We start from the raw sequence: 18,509 nt of genomic DNA, 5'->3' as shown, positions 1-18,509 counted from the left end.
GGCCATGGCAGCCACTATCAGTTGATCAGATTGAAACTTTTCCCTTCCTGAGGTTAGCCTGAGCAGCTAGCCCTCTCTAGGGCTTTTGAGATACTAAGATCTTGTCTCTGGAATGCCTAGTACTATCTTTGTGGAGACCCTAACTTAAGAGCCACCTTGACCTAAACACCATGAGGCTCTGACATGTACGTAGCTTTATATCCTGCTTCTGCCACTTCCTGGCTGGGTGACTAGGCAAGTAACTAAAGTTTTCTAAGCCTCAGTTTCCACACCTATATATTGAAGCTGAAAATACCTACTAAATAGAATTGTTGGGAGGATTAAATATAATTAACTAGATGAAGAAAACTTCATAGAGTGAGCTCTGAATATAAAGCTTTCTTTTTCAATTCTCTCCCTTTTTCCTGATACTTGGAACTGAGGTTTGAATTTCACTCACGAAGACAGACCCTGGGGAGATGTATGTGGGTCTGGAATTTTCTCTGGATACCTGAAATTTCATGCCTTCAGGAATCATTGTTCCACCCACTCATAAGATGGATTTTAAAGATAGAAATTTGACTTGTGTATTTTTTATATCTTCTACCTCTCCTAGGGTGAGGTTTAACTGGCAGCACATATTTGTTGTATTTAATATAATTGAGCAGTAATGAAAGAAGTAGGTTCAAGCCTTTGGAACTCTACCAGATGAGATATAAAAGTAGATTTTCAACTCCAATTTTATAACCCCCCAGTGTCCTATTTCTTAGAACCCTTCAAGTGTAGGGTGGCCATGCTTTCTGGATTATACCTGTTGTTGTGGTGTAATTGTTAATTGGTGATGGATAGGTTTGGGGGAACCTGATGACAACCTCCATTCTAGGTACATTCAAGGCATTTTGTGAGGTGGGCAGGTTGGGTGGGGAGAGTCAGTGCAGAGAGACAGTGAAAGAAGATTCTATAAGACTAGGACTTTGGTTTAGTATTCTTCAAACTCCCTGGCAGGTAGTATGGGAAGGGATGGCTAGTAGAATCTTAAGAGAAAATGATGGTATGGTGCCTTAGGGAGGGGCAGGGACCTTGATTCCAAGTGGCCTTGAAGACAGCAGAGCCACGTATACTTAAGAGACCATGTGGCCTTGCCCAATGAACTTATTGAAAACCTAGGGACATTGGCTAAGGGGAAATGGGGAGGGTAGATTGTGAACTCACTGATAATAGCTGAGATTGAATTTCCAACCATCTCAATGGGACAGGACCTCAGAATAAGTTTCACTTTTATTTTTGAGAGTAAAAATAAGATTTCATATACACCTTAGTTGATAGAAGAGACTAAGGTTCTACTACAGAGAGTTGTTCATCACTGAACTAAGGCCACAAACATAACAAAAGTATTCTTTCAAATTGTTTTGTATAAAATTAGTATAAAATTACAGTCTCAGGTTATGTAAAGGAACATGAAAGGGATTATAGTAATTGTTGTACTAACAGAAAGACGTTTTATTTTCCAAAGAAATGCATCACTTTTTTTTTTTTACTAGGACCAGAGAACATCAGTTGCTGGCAGGGTCAGATTGAGATCACATTGCATTTAAGTTGAAGGGCTTCCAAAGTTTTCAACTTATGCCCCCTTGGAGAACTTCCCTGGACGCAGATGTTCTTACTCTCATTTCTCTGGGAAAAAAACAACAAAATGAAAAACAGCCAATCTCATAAGAGATGTTTCTAAGCTCAAAGCCTGTTGGTTCTCTCTTAGCCCCAAGTATAGATTAAGGCTCAGAGGGAGACTAGTTTTTCCCTTAGCATCTTGCATTCCCTGTGGTGATACCCTTTAGAACATGTCTAGCACTGACATCTGTACCTCTGAAGTGCTTTAGAAACTCTAGTGGGAAACTTTTTTGTAAGGAAATGTCTCTAGTTGAAAAATGTACAAACAGAATTTAACAAGCCCACTTTATAGAGATTGGTGAATGACTAAGATAAAGGAGGTCGGTGAGATAGAAAAGGTGACCATACGTTTTTCATTGGGTTGAGGCACAACAATACAGACCATATAGCAACTGGTACTGGAGTTTCTGTGTATAGCACACTAAGCATAGGGTTTGGCTAAAGGATGAATTTGTTTTTTAGATGAAATCTGTGCTGATGCCACCAACTCCAGTAGATGAAAGCCATGTTATTGATGGGAAGAAAAATAAAATAGGCACGGCTCGAGGAACCAAATTAACTACATCCTTTTCTGAACAGTTGGCAAAGCATGAATGGGAACAGGTAGGTAATCTAACTGTTCACCAAGTGGCAAAGAAGATTCAGCATAGATGATGTTGTCTCTTATAATATAGGGATAAAAAATGACTTACCTTTATAAGCAGATCATATCCTTCTTTCTGAATTCATCACTCTATATAGTTTTACTGAGATATAATTCACATACACATATCTGTTTTAAATGTGCTCATTTAAAATAGATAAGTCAATGGTTTTGATATATTCACAGAGTTGTGCAGCTATCACTACAATCTAATTTTAGAACATTTTCGTCAGCTAAAAAAGAAACTCCATACTTATTACTAGTCACTCCCCATTCCCTCCTCATCCCCACCTCCCATTTCCCCACCCGCTTCCTTGCTACCTTAGGAAACCACTAATCTACTTTTGGTTTTTATAGATTTGCCTTTTCTGGACATGTTATAGCAATAGACCCACACAATATCTGATGTTTTCTGTCTGGCTTCTTTTACTCAGCCAGAGTGAAAGAAGTGCTTTTGCTTTGTGCTTTTGGTGTTGTATCTAATAAGCTATTGCCTAACCCAAATTTGTGAAGATTTATTCCTATGTTTTCTTCTAAGAGTTTTATAGTTTTAGCTCTTACATTTATATATCTGATCCATTTGAGTTAATTTTTGTGTATAGTTTGAGGTAGGTGTCCAAATTCATTCTATTGCATGTGGATATCCAGTTATCCCAGCACCATTTGTTAAAAACACGATTCTCATAGAATTTCCTTGACACCCTTTTCAAAAATCAATCGATCATAAATATGAAGGTTTATTTCTAGATTCTTAATTCTATTCCATGATCTATATGTCTGTCCTTACATCAGTACTACACAGTTTTGATTACTGTAGCTTTGTATAAAGTTTTGAAACCGATAAGTGTGAGTTCTCTACCTTTTTTCTTCTTTTTCAAGATTTTTCAGACTATTCTGGGTCCCTTGAATTTCCATACGAATTTTAGGATCAGCTTGTCAATTTCTACCAAAAAACAGCTGGGATTTTGATAGGGATTGCCTTGATTCTGTGAATCAATTTGGGTACTATTACAATCTTAACAATATTATATCTTCGATTCCATGGAATTAGGATGTGCTTCCATTTATTTAGATCTTTAATTTCAGCAGTGTTTTATAATCACGTATAGTGAGCCACTTGTTTTGTTAAGGTTATTCCTAATTTATTGCTAAGTATTTTCAATGCTTAGAATTGTTTTCTTTATTACATTTCGGATTGTTCATTGCTGGTGTATAGAAATACAATCGACTTTTATATACTGATCTCATATCGTGAATCTTGATAAACTTGTTTATTCATTTTAATGGTTTTAGTGGATTCCTCTGGACCTTCTATATACAAATGCATGTTATCTGTGAATAGATGTGATTTTACTTCATCCTTTTCAATCTAGCTGCCTTTTATTTCTTTTACTTTTTAGTTACCCTGTCTAGAACCTCCAGTGCAGCATTGAATAGAAGTGGTGAGAGTAGACATCCTTGTCTTATTCCTGATATTAGAGAGAAGCATTCAATCTTTTACTATTAAGGATATTACCTGTTTGCTTATTTTTCTTTTTTAAAAATTTATTTATTTATTTTTGTTAAGTTTATTGGGGTAACATTGGTTAATACAATTATATAATTTTCAAGTGTACATTATCATTTGACATCTGTATATTCTATTGTGTGTTTACCACCCAAAGTCCAGTTTCCTTCAGCTACCATATATTTGATCCCCTTTATCCACTTTTCCCTCCCCTATCCCCCTATATTTGACCCCCTTTATCCCATCTACCTCCCCCTTCCTCCCCCACCCCACTAGTAACCACTAGTCTATAGTCCGTGTCCATGAGTCTCTGTTTGTTTGTCCTGTTCATTTGTTGCTTTTAGGTTTATATCCCACATATAAGTGATATCACGTGATTTTCAACTTTTTCTGTTTGGCTTATTTCACTTAGTTTGATTATCTCGAGGTCCATCCACGTTGTTGCAAATGGCAGTATTTCATCTCTTCCTATGGCTGAGTAATATTCCATTGTATATATGTACCACATTAGCTGTTTGTTTAAATATTAGCTGCCCTTAGCATCAGATTGAGGAAGTTCCCTTCTGGGCTTACTTTGTTGAGTGATTTTATCACAAAAGAGTGCTGGCTTTTGTCAAATGATTTTTCCACATCTATTAAGATAGTCATGTGGTATTTGTCTTTTGTTCTATTAAATGTGGTGTATTATATTGATTGATTTCAGGTATTAAACCAACCTTAAATTCCTGGGATAAATCCCACTTGGTCATGATGTATATCCATTTTATATGTTGCTGGCTTCAGTTTGCTAATATTTTTTTTTTGAGGATTTTTACATCTATATTCATAAAGGACATTCGTCTATAGTTTTCTTTTCTGGTGAGATCTTTGGTATTAGCATAAGATTGCCTCATAGGGTGAATCGGGAAGGAGTTTGTTAAGGATTGATATTATTCCTCAGATGTTTGGTAGAATTCATCAGTGGAGCTATCTGAGCCTGGGCTTTTCTTTATAGAAAGTTTTAAAATGATTAATTCAATCTTCTTTTTTACTATAGATCTATTCAGATTTCCTATTTCTTCTTGAGTAGTTTGTATCTTGGTAATTTTGATAGTTTGTGTCTTCCTTGGAATTTGTCTATATCATCTAATTTATCTAAATTGTTATCCTAAATATGTAGAATTCATATATATATATACACACACACACACATATGTATATGTATATATATGTGTGTGTATATATATATACATATATATGTATATATATATATGCGTGTGTGTGTATGTATATATATATTTCTGTTAGGTTAGTAGTGATGTCCCTTCTTTCATTTCTGATTTTAGTAATTTGAGTCTCTCTTTTTTTTTCTTGATCAATCTTGCTAAGGTTTGTCAATTTTATTCATCTTTTCAAAGAGACAACTTTTGGTTTTATTTACTTTTCTCTATTGTTTTCTATTCTTCATTTATTTGCGCTCTAACCTTTATTATTCTTTTATTATTTCTGCTTGTTTTAGATATAGTTTGCTCTTCTTTTTCTAGTTTCCTAAGGTGAAAGTAATGTCATTGATTTGAGATTTTTTCCTTTGTAATGAAGCTATAATTTTCCCTGCAGTTACTGCTTTAGCTCTATCTCATAAGTTTTGCTATGCTGCGCTTTCATTTTTGTTCATCTCAAAGTATTTTCTAATTTCTCTTGGAATCTCTTCTTCAACTCATATGTTATTTAGGAGTGTATTATTTAATTTCTGTATATTTGTGAATTTCTCATATTTCCTTCTCTTACTGATTTTGACTTGAATTCAGTTGTGGTTAGAGAACATACTTTACATGAAATTTAAATCCTTTTAAACCTGATTGAAGCTTTTTTTATGGCCTTGCCTGTGATTTCTCTAGGAGAATGCTTCATGTGCTCTTGAGAAGAAAATGTTTTCTGTTCTTGTTGATTGGAGTACTTTATATTTCTGTCTTTGAACATATTTGTAATGGTTGCTTTGAAATCTTTGCTAAGTCAACATCTAATCCCTTCAAGGCGATTTTTATTGCCTGCTTGTTTTTCCCTGCATATTTATTTTTGTTTGCATGTCTTGTAATTTTTTATTGAAAACTGAATATTTTAGGTAATATATCATAGTAACTCTAGATAGTTATTCCCGTGTCCCACTGGGGCTTGTTGTTATTTGGGTTTTTTGCTCATTTATTTGTTTAGTTGCTTATCCGGACTAGTTCGGTGATGTCTATTCCTTCTCAGTGTGTAGCCTCTGATGTCACTCCTCACAAGGTGTTGTCCTGGTTGTGCACACAGTTTCCCTTACTACCAGGAGTGGTTGTAGTTTCATCTAGGTTCTCTTTGACTGTCTTTTCCATGGTTTCCCTTTTAAGCTTTGGCACATCTGTGGGGCTCACAAATAGCTTCACAATCTGATCCCATTAAAGCTGGGCATCTTTGCAGGGGCACGGAGGCTTATTCTGGCCCCCCAAGAGGGCTCTTCTCATCTTTCACTTTTCCTGATTCTGTCTGTTAAACTTCTAGCTGGTCTGCTCTTGCTACTACTATCATGGAACTACTAGCCTTCTTATCCCTAAGAGGCCTCTATTTCTTGATTCTGTACCCTTATACCTTGATTGCTGAAAATGTTGACTAAAATGTGATTTATGATATAAAATATACTATAATCAATGAGGAGAAAGAAAGAAAGAGAAGTGGGGAGATAGACAGGAATAGAGAAGAGGTGGTAAGAGAGAAATAGCATTCATCACTGGCTTTTGCATCCAAAGTATTTGAAAGTCAAGTAAGTATAAGATATAGCCTATAGCAAGTAGGAAAAGATGTGTCCTTAAATTTTGACATCCAAATTTCAAAGATCAAAGGATAGAACAAGCACTTCTAGGATTATAGTATATAAAAAGGATCATGCCAAAGAGATAGGAGTTACACAAAAAGAATACCATAGCCTCTAGAAGCCTAGATGAGTTAGAATTACAGAGAGAGATAGCCTTAAGAAGTGGGAGGGAGGAGACCGAGCATCATTATTCTCTAATAGAATCTCTACCACCCCCACCCCACCCCCACTCCCCCCAAACAATGTAGATAAGGCATCTTACAGACTCCATATCTGTGACTGGAGCTGACACAGGGTAAAAAGGACCAGAATCTCATTCCTAATATTTTAATAATTCGGTTGTACCTTTAATTTTCTTTCCTTAGTTACTAGAACATAATGGACATACACATTTTAGTTACCTAGAATTGAAATTTCCATATAAAACAGATTTTGCAATTGCTTTATTTTTTAATATCTATGAGCTATGTTATAATAAAGATCATAGGTTCTTTATTTAAGTTTTGTTTTGTTTTGTTTTGTTTTGTATTCACTGAGATGTGGAAGATATATGTTTTCATAGCTAAGTCATTGTAGAGAGACAAGAGACAAATGCGATATTCTTCCTTTAAGAGAGACTTGTAACAATTAGGAGGCCAGAGAGGTTTAAAAAATAAATTTAATGATTTATATCCTGAGTGACTTTTCTCTCTTTTCATTTATTTAACAAGTATTTATTGAGTACCTACTATATGTCAGACACTGTTCTAGGCTTCTGAGAATGTCAAAGATCTATCACCTCATAGAGCTTTCATTCTAGGAGAAGAGTTCAATATAATAATAAGCAAATAAATTATATAATATGTTAAGTGAGAAGTTCTATGAAAAACAAATTAAAACTAGAATAAGGTTAGGGGGAACAGGAAAACTGGAGGTAGAAGATAGAGTTGCAATTTTAAATAGAGTAGTCAGCCTAATTGAGAAAGCTCCCAAGAGTGAAATGGCTAGTTTGTAGTCACTTGGCTAGTCACTGAATGCTAGAGCAGTATTTGATCCCAGGTCTTATGCTAATGCCATGCTCTTTTTCTGAAGGAAAGGATGACTCTCCTTTCAGAAAAAGATAGGAGTGATAGGAGGTCTCAAGAAGGAAATGAACTACTCAAGTCTCCCCTCATCCAATGTGACAATGGGTAGACAAGGAGTAGGCATCTAAAGAAATCTAGAAAGTTTGGGCTGAACATAACTTTTATGACAACATGTTCAAAAGCTGGATGGAAGATACTAGGGGAAAACACAAAAGGATAGTGAATCTACAGTATTAGTGTTTTAGAAGAGAAACATTTAGATATACCTTTTAGAGCTATTAGTTCTCCCTCAAATCATACTTTTGGAAACTGGATTACTTAACAGACAAGCACAGGGCATTTCTTGCAGAGTATATTTTGGATTTAGGTTTAAAAGCTAGACACAAATTGTTTTTTGTTGACAAGGTCATATAAAAGCTGTCATTCAGTAAAACTTGTCCAACTTTTGGTTTGAAAATTTCAGGAAAGAATGTTATAAATAATTATTCTTGTATGTACTTACCACCCAAAAGGCCTTTGCATTTCAGAGGAGAGGATGTTGTTGAGAGGAAAGAGATTGTCTCTGCCTAGGAATCTGTTTCACCACCAAGATCCCTTTATAGAATTTTTTGTCTGTGAGCCTCAGAATTAAATCTATTTTGTGGCCACAGTTTGGGTAAACCTAACCAAGCGAACGAATTCTAGACAGAGAAAAGAAATGCAGAATTCATGGAATGGATGATTCTGAAGAAGTTCATTTCTATAAAATCGATACCCCTTATGACTTTGAATCAAAGAAAACTGAGTGTTAGATATGTCTTCCTCATTTCATTGCTGAGCCATTTGAGGCCCGAATAGGTTAAGTGATTTGTCCAAGACAACACAGGTGACACTTGAAGAATTAACTCGTTGGCCAGGACTTATTCTAGTTCAACAGAGTCCCATCATATGTATGTTTAATTTATGTAAATTTCAACTATATGCCTATGGCAAAAAGGAGACAAAAGTGTAAAATTTTATTTTCATGTAATTTATTATATTACACATTATTACATATATAAAAAATTGCACATCCATATTCCTGTATAGGGTTGTATATACAAAATCACGTATACTGTGCTTTAAGGTAATTTAAGAGGTTTTTCTGGGGTAATTTTGCATCTCATGTAGGAATTTAAAACTTAATCCCCTCCTTAGAAAACACAGTTCCTTGTGTTCCATATTTCCTTCTTCATTATACTAAAGGTCAAATTACATCCCCTGAACATGAATTTATGGTGTGAGAGCCAGATATGATTCAGTTTAAAATGCAGGTATTATTTTTATCATAAACACCAGCAAAGTAAATGGGTTACATTATATTTATTTGTAGGGTAGGGTTATACCGATGTTGGAATTCAGTAGGGGAGAAAGGAGAATCTTTGAGTGATTTTAATTCTCACTTCAGTCAATCATCAAAACCTCTGCAAGTGTCTGAAATGTGCCTGGGGCCAGATTTCTGACCAGGTGCCTGTCATTCCAGAGTAGTGCTTCTACTAGTTCTGTTCTGTCCTCCTCATTGTTTTCCCCTTGCTGGTTTCTAGCTTCCCTTCAGTGCCAAATCTATAAATGGCTGTACAGCCATGTTTAGTGAGACTGTCATTTTTGGTTTTTTTCTTAAGACCTTGTTTGGACCCACCAGAATAACTGCATAACTTAAAATGCTTGCTTCTTCATGCCCTCAAAAGAAGCACGTGGAAAAATATAGACTCTTAGAGTCATAGTTTGTTAGAACTTTGAGATACTTTACAAGTCATCTGGCCCAAACACCTGATTTTAAAGACCTGGAAAGTGAGACCCAAAAAGTTTTCTCAAGGTTGCATGACTTTAATGACAAAGTTAGTTTTTCTCATTACTGCTTTAAGCTCTTATAGGAGATGTTTAAATAAAGAAACATTATACGTAGATCAGAGCCACAGACAGGGAGCCCCCAACTTTTTATGAAAAATATTCTTGGAAACTTGAGACTTCTGTCCTGGGCATCATGTAGCCTATATTTGACTATTTCAGCCCCAAAAGGAAATGTTATGCTAATAAAATACTTGTGGATTTAGAGGAATACTTGTGGAAACCAACCAGTAGCTAAATGTATTGCTAAAATTGAGACGTAGTCATCAAGAGGCCTTAAAGTGAAGGAGATGCTTTAGGAAGTATTCCTGGATGAGCAGTGGTCTATATTTGTGATGAGAAAGAGGCTTCCTCATGTTATGTTCTCAACAGGCTTCCTCATGTTATGTTCAGAACACCAGGGCGGAAGCCACGGCTGAGAGACCTACCTTATCTTTTTTGGCATATTAAGAACACCTAATATGTGTTCACTGTGGGGAACTACTTTCTCCTTTGAACATGACAATGAAGTGCTTTGAAGAGAAGACAACTTCGTAGGTTGAGCAATTATGAAACAATTGTGATGGAAATTTTAAAGACCAAAAAAAAAAAAAGCTCTACACGGGCTGATTTTTCATGACTACTAAGTATTGCTACATTAATTATTATTATTGTGACATTGGTTATTGGGGATGAGCAGAAAGAGATTGTGGTGGCTAAGGGCATTAAAATCATTCTGGAAAAGATTCATGGAGGAGAAAAATATGAAACAATTTTGAAGGAGGAATGAGAAATAGTAAGACTTCAGGTGGGATAATGTTTCTGTAAATATTTCTGGAAAAGAAGTTGGAATCTAACAAGATAAACTCACTTGTAAGTAGCAGCCTAATCTAATCTAGTTTGTTGTTTCAAGGTTATCGATATTCTGTGGAGTGATCCCAGAAGCAAAAGAGGCTGTTATCCAAATACATGCCGAGGAGGGGGCTGCTATTTTGGACCAGATATTACCTCTAAGATCCTTAATAAATACCAGTTGAAGATGATTATTAGGTCTCATGAATGTAAGCCCGAAGGGTATGAAGTCTGCCATGACGGGAAGGTAAGGTAACATTGTTGGTGACATCGTGACAGACATCTTTCTCCCAAGCAGTCTTTCTTCACAGGATGTGTCTCACCTAGAGGCCCATGGGAAGATGTCTGCCCTAGTACCCAAAAAGAAGGCCAAGCTTTGGTAGACAAAAACATGAGACTGTAGAGTTCGTGTAGGTTATTTGAAGGGGCCTCTCTGTCCCTTTCCCTAAAAGATATTTGGTTTATTTTCCTGATCTTCCCTAATCCCAGAGATAGAAACTCTGACATGTGACACTAAGTACACAGAAAACCTTCGTTCTTTAATAATCGCACGGCGACCCTCCAGTACAGTGGCGTTAAGAACGTACTTATCCTCACAGAGCACATAAAAGGCAGCAGTGAATCCAGTTTGCTCTCTTCCACCTTTTTTACTTTGCCTGTGCAAGGCAGAGGCACAAAACACACTTCCCTTCCACTCACTGAGTAGGTGATCTCTAGCAAGTCACTTGCTGTGGTCCGTTTAGCTGCAACCACTATCTTGGAGTGTGTTGCACTCCTGCAGTGTGGTGTATGAGAAGGCCAGAAGAGGTGAGGACTGAGAAACTGGATTTTTGGTCCCAAGTTGTCCTGGGATATCCCTTTTTCTAATACTAAACAGCAATAAATACAAAAGAATACCAAATTGTAGGGCATTTCCTTCTATTTCAACACTTTTACTTTTCTTAACTCTGTTAGTTTATTTGAGGCTCATACTAACAATTGTGAGATGGTTAAGGCAAGTATTATTTAGGGTTTCCTTGTAATAAGAAAATAGAGAGAAAACTGCAGTGGCTTGTCTGAGGTGACATGTTTACTAGGGCAGGACCGGGCCTAAGCCATGTTTCCTGTCACTGCAAATGTCACCACTGCCCCAAGGCTGGTTCCTTCCCAACAGAGTGGTCATGGTACCTTATTCTAGCCACTATTTCTCTGCCTTTAAAGCACTGGTTTTGTGGGGGGCCCCAAACCCTCTAAACCAGCCATCTCTAAGCAAAAGAAAAAGACTATGATACTAGACAAGTTTTATTTTGAATGTTCAAATATTGCAAGGAAAGAAAATAAAGGCCTTACCCCCTTGGAAAATTAAAATTTGCAAAACCAGGCATTAAGGAGGATTTTAAGATACGGAGCTGAAATTGTATACAGGATTGCAAGGCCATGCACTGTGGGAATGAGGGTTAGAAGTCAGTACTTCCGGGGACACTGATTTGAAAGCCTTGTTTTTGTCTGATAGAATCGCAGGAAATCTTGTTAGACTTGGATAATTTGTATGGATTTTAAACTTTGGTTTTGTTTCGTTTTGTTTTTGTTTTTGCTTTTTAAAGAATTGAGCTGTTTCTGACTTTATTGAAGGAAATTTTGAAAACTAACTCCTTGTGAACCTAACCCTCTTTTTTCTTATCAGGTTATTACTGTATTTTCTGCTTCTAACTATTATGAAGAAGGCAGTAATCGAGGTGCTTACGTGAAGCTGGATTTTGGTTTGGTCCCTCGCTTTTTTCAGTACCAAGTAACCAAAGCAACGTGCTTGAGGCCTCTTTACCAAAGGTGTGTATACTCTAAGGGACATTCTAAGCGCTGCTACTGGTGAACAAGTAGAACCAATCCAGAGGGACTAAGAGCAGCCACAGGAGTGAAGACAGCTACTTATTGGTTACTCATTGGTATAAACAAAATGGAAATAGTTCCAGACACCAAATAGCGGATACACTCATATTTGACACCAACAGGAGCAATTTTTAATTCACACATCTCTTTAGATAGATAAAGTGGCCAGCATCCACACACAGTCCCTAATTGAATATAAGAAAAGAAGCCTGACCTACAGCCTTCTCTGCCCCCAAACAGCCCAGTCTCGTCTTGCTTCTTTGTCTCTTCTCTACCCAGAAGTGTAAATAACAAGACGAATGTGTTTCTCCATGTGATGACATTTATAGCTTATCTTCCTTTTCTCCCTTCGACATTATCTTTTTAAGAGTTTTTCATTATTGAATGAATATGTTTATTGTTAACAAGTGAGACATAAAAAAAGATGTATAAAGAAAATGTTGATGATTTTTTCTCCCCCTATGCCTCAATAATCCTTTTTCTTCATAGGCTGCTGAAATTAATGGCCTTCCACCCTCTTCTCCTTGTTCCTACAAAAATAGACAAGCAGTTATTCATTCGTTGAATAAAAAAAATTTGAGCACCTACTATGTGTCTGACACTGTTCTAGGCACAGATGATATAGTAATAACCAAAACAGGCAAAAGTCCATTCCCTCATCAACTGCTTATCCTAGTGGGAGGAGAAAGTCAGTAAACACCATACATACATTTTTTTTACAAAGGTAAAAGCACACTGCACATTCTATTCAGCAACTGACTTTTTTTACTGAAGATTCTATCATGAACATTTTTCCAAGTTCGTACATATAGACTCAATTCATTTTTTTAGTAGATGTACAATATTCTGTAATATACATATGTCATGACAATTATGGAATGACCAAAGCTTATTCAATCGATGGCCATCCAGATTGGTTCCAGGGTTTTACACTTAAAAACAATACTATAACAAACATTTCTGTGTGCACGTGTGTATACATATATACATATACATATACATATACATATACATACATATATAAGTTTTAGTGTTGCTTTTATGTAAGATTTCAAAATGTGAAATTTATGGATTTACATGCTTAAAATTTTGCTAGATACCCCAAAATAATTGTAAAAATTAACAGTCTGAAAAACAACATACTAGTTTCTTCACATCCTCAGTAATCTCTAATATTATAAACCTATTCTTAATTTTTGCCAAGCTGATAGTAAATGTCACTATTTTAATTAGAATTTTTTAGACAGCCGAGTTTAGCCATCTTATGTTTTTGGAAATTATATTTTCTCTTCTTTGAATTTCCTATATATATTATTCCTCCATTTTATATTTATCATGTTGTAATAGTTCTTTATATATCCTAAACTTAGCATGTCAGTTACTAGACATATGTATTTTTCCCTTTGTTAATGATATTATTTGCAGCACAAAAGTTTTTAATTTGATGAAATCCGATATATTTTTTTCTTTTTTGCTTGTGCTTGTGGTGTCGTATCTAAAAGCCATTGCTTAACCCACAGTTACAAGAATTTATTCTTGTTTTCTTCTAAGATGTTTATTGATTAAGCTTTTACAATTGGGTATCTGATCCATTTTAAGTTAACTTTTGTGTGTGGTATGAGATAGAGGTCCAACTTCGTTCTTTGACATGTGGACATTCAGTTATCCTAGCACCATCAATTGGGAAGACTATCCTTCCCCTGTTTGTTTTGGCATACTTGTCAAAAATCAATTGATCATAAAGGCACAGGTTTATTTCTCGACTTTGAATTATATTCCATTGATCTATATGTCTATCCTAATGCAAGTAACACACTGTCCTGATTTCTATAGCTTTGCGGTAAGTTTTGAAACTTGGAAATGTGAGTTGAACTTGGTTCTTTTTTAAGGTAGTTTTGATTATTCTGGATTCCTGGCGTTTCCATATGAATTTTAGAATCAGCTTTGGTGGTTATTGCCATCTTGACAATATTAAGTCTTCCAATCCATATTGTTTTATTTAGTCAGATCTGTCATTTCCTTGAACAATATTATGTGCTTTTAAGTGCACTTTTGTTAAATTCATTTTTAAGTATTTTATTCTTTTTGGTGCTATAGTAAATGGAATTGTTTCCTTAATTATATTTTGGACCATTCGTTTCTAGGATATAGAATACAATTTATTTTGTATATTGTGCAATCTTGATGAACTTCTTTGTTCTAATAGTTTTTGGTGGATTCATTGGGATTTTCTATATACGAGATTATATTATCTGTGAATAGACATAGTTTTACTTCTTCCTTTCCAGTATGGATGCCTTTACTTCTTTTTCTTGCTTAATTGCCCTGGCTCGAACCTCCAGACCAATGTTGAATAGGAGCAGCGAGAGCAGATATCCTTGTCTTGTTCTTGATCTTATGAGGGACACATTCAGTCTCTCACCATTAAGTATATTAGCTAGAGTAGCTATTAGATGCCACTTCTCAGGTTAAAGAAGTGCCCTTCTATGCCTAGTTTGTTCAGTGTTTTTATCATGAAAGTATTGGATTTTGTCAAATACTTTTCCTGCATCTATTGAAGTGATCATGTGGTTTTTGTCCTTTATTCTATTAATATGGTATATTACATTGATTAATTTCAGATGTTAAACAAACCTTGCATTCCTGGGATAAATCCTACTTGTTCATGGTATGAATCCTTTTTATATGTTGCTGAATACCATTTGCTTGTATGTTGTTGAGGATTTTTCATCTACATTCCTAAGAGATACTGTTCTATAGTTTTCTTGTGATCTTTGTTTTCTTATCAGTGTAATACTGGCTATATTATATAATAAGATGGGTAGTAAACCCATCTTTTCTATTAGAAAAATTTTTGAGTGATTGGTATTAATTCATTTTTAAATATGTTTGATAGAATTCACCAGTGAAGCCATCTGGCCCTTAGCTTTTTTTTTTTGCGAGAAGTTGTTTGGTTACTTAGTAAATCTTTTTACTTGTTCCAGGTATGTTCTATTTTTTTTTTTAAATTTCTTCTTGGTTGATTTTGGTAGTTTGTCTTTATAGGAATTTGTCCATTTCACCTAGGTTATCTAATTTGTTGGTGTACAGTTGTTCATAGTATTTCCTTATATTTTAATCGTTTTTATTTCTACAAGGTCAGTCATGATGACCTCTCTTTCATTCCTGATTTTAGAAATTTGAGTCTTCTTTCTTTTTTTTTCTTGGCCAGTCTAGCTAAAGGTTTGTCAATTTCATTGATCTTTTCAAAGAACCAATTCTTGGTTTTGTTGATTTTCTCTATTGTTTTTCTACTCTCTATTCCTCCTCTAGTCTTTATTATTTCCCATCCTGCTTACTTTAGGTTTTAGTTTACTCTTTTTTCCTAGATGTTGAGGGTACGAATGATGTTAGTGATTTGAGATCTTTTTTTAATGTAGGCATTTAAAACTATAAATTTTCCTTTAAGCACTGCTTTAGTTACATCTCAATATGTTTTGGCATGTTGTATTTTTTTAATATAAATTTATTTATTTAAATTAGTTTAATTATACAGTACTTTGGTTAGACATCTATGATGTTCATAAAACAATCTCCCCAACCGTGACCATCCAACAGCTACTAATTTGTACTTTTTTAGCCCTTCGCCTCATTCTCCCAGCCTCCGAATCCCCCTCCCCTCTGTCTGTCACCAAACTGTCCACTATATTTGCGAGTCTGTTTTTGATTAGTTTGTTCTTTGTGGTCCTTAGATTCCACATGTAAGTGAAGTCATATGGTATTTATCTTTTTCTATCTGACTTATTTAACTCAGCATAATAACCTCTAGGTCCATCCATGTCGTTGCATGTATTTTAATTTTCATTTATTTTGAAGTATTTTCTAGTTTCTCTTGTGATTTCTTCTTTGACCCTTTTGGCTATTTAGGATTGTATTGTTTAATTTCCTCATATCTGTGATTTTCCTAAATTTCTTTGTTATTAATCTCTAATTCTTTTGTAGTCCAAAAAGAAACTTTATATGATTTTAATCATTTAAAATCTATTGTGGCTTATGTTATGGCCTAATATAGGGTCTTATGGAGAATGCTCCATATGTACTTTAGAAGACTATATGTTCTTCTGTTGTTGGGTGGAGTGTTTTTCTCTTATCTGTTAGATCTAGTTGGTTTATAGTGCTGTTAAGTCTTTTGTATCCTTTTTGATTTTCTGCTTAGTTGTTCTATTAATGAAAGTAGAGTATTGACGTCTCTAACTATTGTTGAATTGTCTATTTTCCCTTCAATTCTGTCAGTTTTTGCTTCATGTAGTTTTGGGCTCTATCGTTAGGTTCATATGTGTTTATATTTGTTTCATCTTCTTGACTGATTGACTTATCATTATAAAATATTCTTTTTTATCTCTAGTAACAGCTTTTGTCTTAAAGTCTTTTTGTCTGCTATTAGTATGGCCACTCTTACTCTCCATAATTGCTGTTTGTATGATGTACCTTTGTTCTTTTCCTTTCAAGCTGTTCATATCTTTGAAACTAAAGTGTGTCTCCTGTAGGCAACATATACTTGGATCTTGTTTTTTTTTTCCATCCAGTCTCACAATTTCTGCTTTTTAATTTATTTAATCTAATCACATATGATGTTATTATTGATAGGATTAGATTTATATCAGCCATTTTGCTTTTCTTGGGAGGGGGGAGGATATGACTCATGACTACTTTGTTTCTCTGTTTCTCCTTTATTTTGAATTTATTTTTGTTAATGGTCTGAGGTAAAAGTTTCGTATCTAGTCAGCTAATTAACTATGCTAGCATCATTTTTTTAATTGTCTCTTTCTACTGAATTGTAATACCTCCTTTGTTATACATATCATTCTCACATGCAGTCTGCTATACTTATGATGTTTCTATTATGTTCTACTCAAGTATCTGGCTTCTCCTGTGTCAATACCTGCTGTTTTGGTTCAGTAACTTTATGGTAAATTTCAATTTCTGCTATAGCAAGTCCCTCTTTATTTTCCTTCTTTTTCAAAATTGTCTTGGGCATTCTCAGACATTAATTGTTCATGTGAATCTTTGAAATCCAAAAGAAAACACCAATGGTAATTCTTTTAAAATTTCACAAAACATGCATACACATACATACATATACACACATTTACCACCTAGTAATATGGTATGTATGAAGTTAGGCAATTCATTTAAAGTAGAAACTGGTAAGTGGTAATATGGCACATTAAAATGAAACAACAAAAATAAACAAACAAACAAATAAATAATAAATAAATTGGAACAGAACAGGATAATTTATGTAATTTTTACCTAATAATTGTTTTCTTAACATAGGGTAACTACTATGGAAAGTAGTGCCATCAGGATATTAAAAGAGAGAATGATTTCACGGAAAAGTGACCTTATTCATGCTTTCCAACTTCAAGACCGCAATAAATCAGGTAATACAGTTATGTAATGCTTACCATTTTTTTTTTTGACATACCAAGTTACATACAGATCAGTTTTCATTTTCTTTGCTTTCTCAAGATTTCAGTTCTCTATTTTTTCTAGCAAGGAATAATATAGATAAAAAAATGTAATCCATTATATGTTTGGAAAAGGGCATAGTCCTTCTTTTCAGTAAACTTCCTTCAACTTAACAAAACAACAGCAACCCTGAATTTGATTTCTGTTCTGGTAATATGTCAGACTAGAAACTCCGAAAGGACTGCCTGTTAAAAAACAGCTAGATTCTAGAGGATGCAGAATTGTAGTGCATTTACAAGGCTCAAAGTAAATAAGATAAGTCTCTAGGCTACATCTCTTCTCCCCATGAAACTGATTTTGGACTTCTAAACTCCAAAATGTAAAAGAATAAATTCGTGTTATTTTAAGCCACTAAGTCTGTGATAATTTGTTACAACAACAGTAAGAAACTAATACAGATTCCCACTTGCAAGACTCTGTTCAACATTGTACTAGGGATGCTAGCCAGTGCAATAAGGCAAGTTAAATAAAAACATAAGAATTAGAAAGGAAGAAATAAAATGTCACTACATGTAGACAACATGATTTAATATATAGGAAACCCAAATAAATCCATAAAAAAACTATTAGAATTAGTAAATGAATTTAGGAAGTTGTAGAGCACAAGGCAAATACACAGAAATTGATAGCATTTCCATATATGAGTGTATCAGTTAGTCTACTCAGGAGAAACCACACCAGTGGTTTGAACAGAGAAATTTATATAAAGAATAACTAGGAAAAGGTGATCTATTATAAAAGATAAAAGAG

The 18,509-nt window shown here is 34.7% G+C and overlaps 1 protein-coding gene across 9 annotated transcripts in view; it reads left to right on the top strand.

The window, feature by feature from the left end:
* The window catches only part of PPEF1 (protein phosphatase with EF-hand domain 1), a 106,707-nt gene that overhangs the window by 83,065 nt on the left and 5,133 nt on the right, over window positions 1-18,509 (top strand). For all 9 annotated transcript variants that reach the window (XM_025046634.1, XM_025046632.1, XM_025046633.1 and 6 more), the window contains 4 exons: window positions 2,110-2,250; window positions 10,444-10,629; window positions 12,046-12,188; window positions 17,565-17,671. In XM_025046634.1, the coding sequence (XP_024902402.1) occupies window positions 2,110-2,250; window positions 10,444-10,629; window positions 12,046-12,188; window positions 17,565-17,671 (577 nt within the window). The remainder of the gene's footprint in view (window positions 1-2,109; window positions 2,251-10,443; window positions 10,630-12,045; window positions 12,189-17,564; window positions 17,672-18,509) is intronic.

The sequence above is a fragment of the Pteropus alecto genome, unplaced genomic scaffold, assembly GCF_000325575.1.
Source record: "Pteropus alecto unplaced genomic scaffold, ASM32557v1 scaffold23, whole genome shotgun sequence".
Classification (NCBI taxonomy): domain Eukaryota; kingdom Metazoa; phylum Chordata; class Mammalia; order Chiroptera; family Pteropodidae; genus Pteropus; species Pteropus alecto.
Note: the sequence above shows the minus strand (reverse complement) of the source record. Positions and strands in the feature narration are given on the sequence as shown.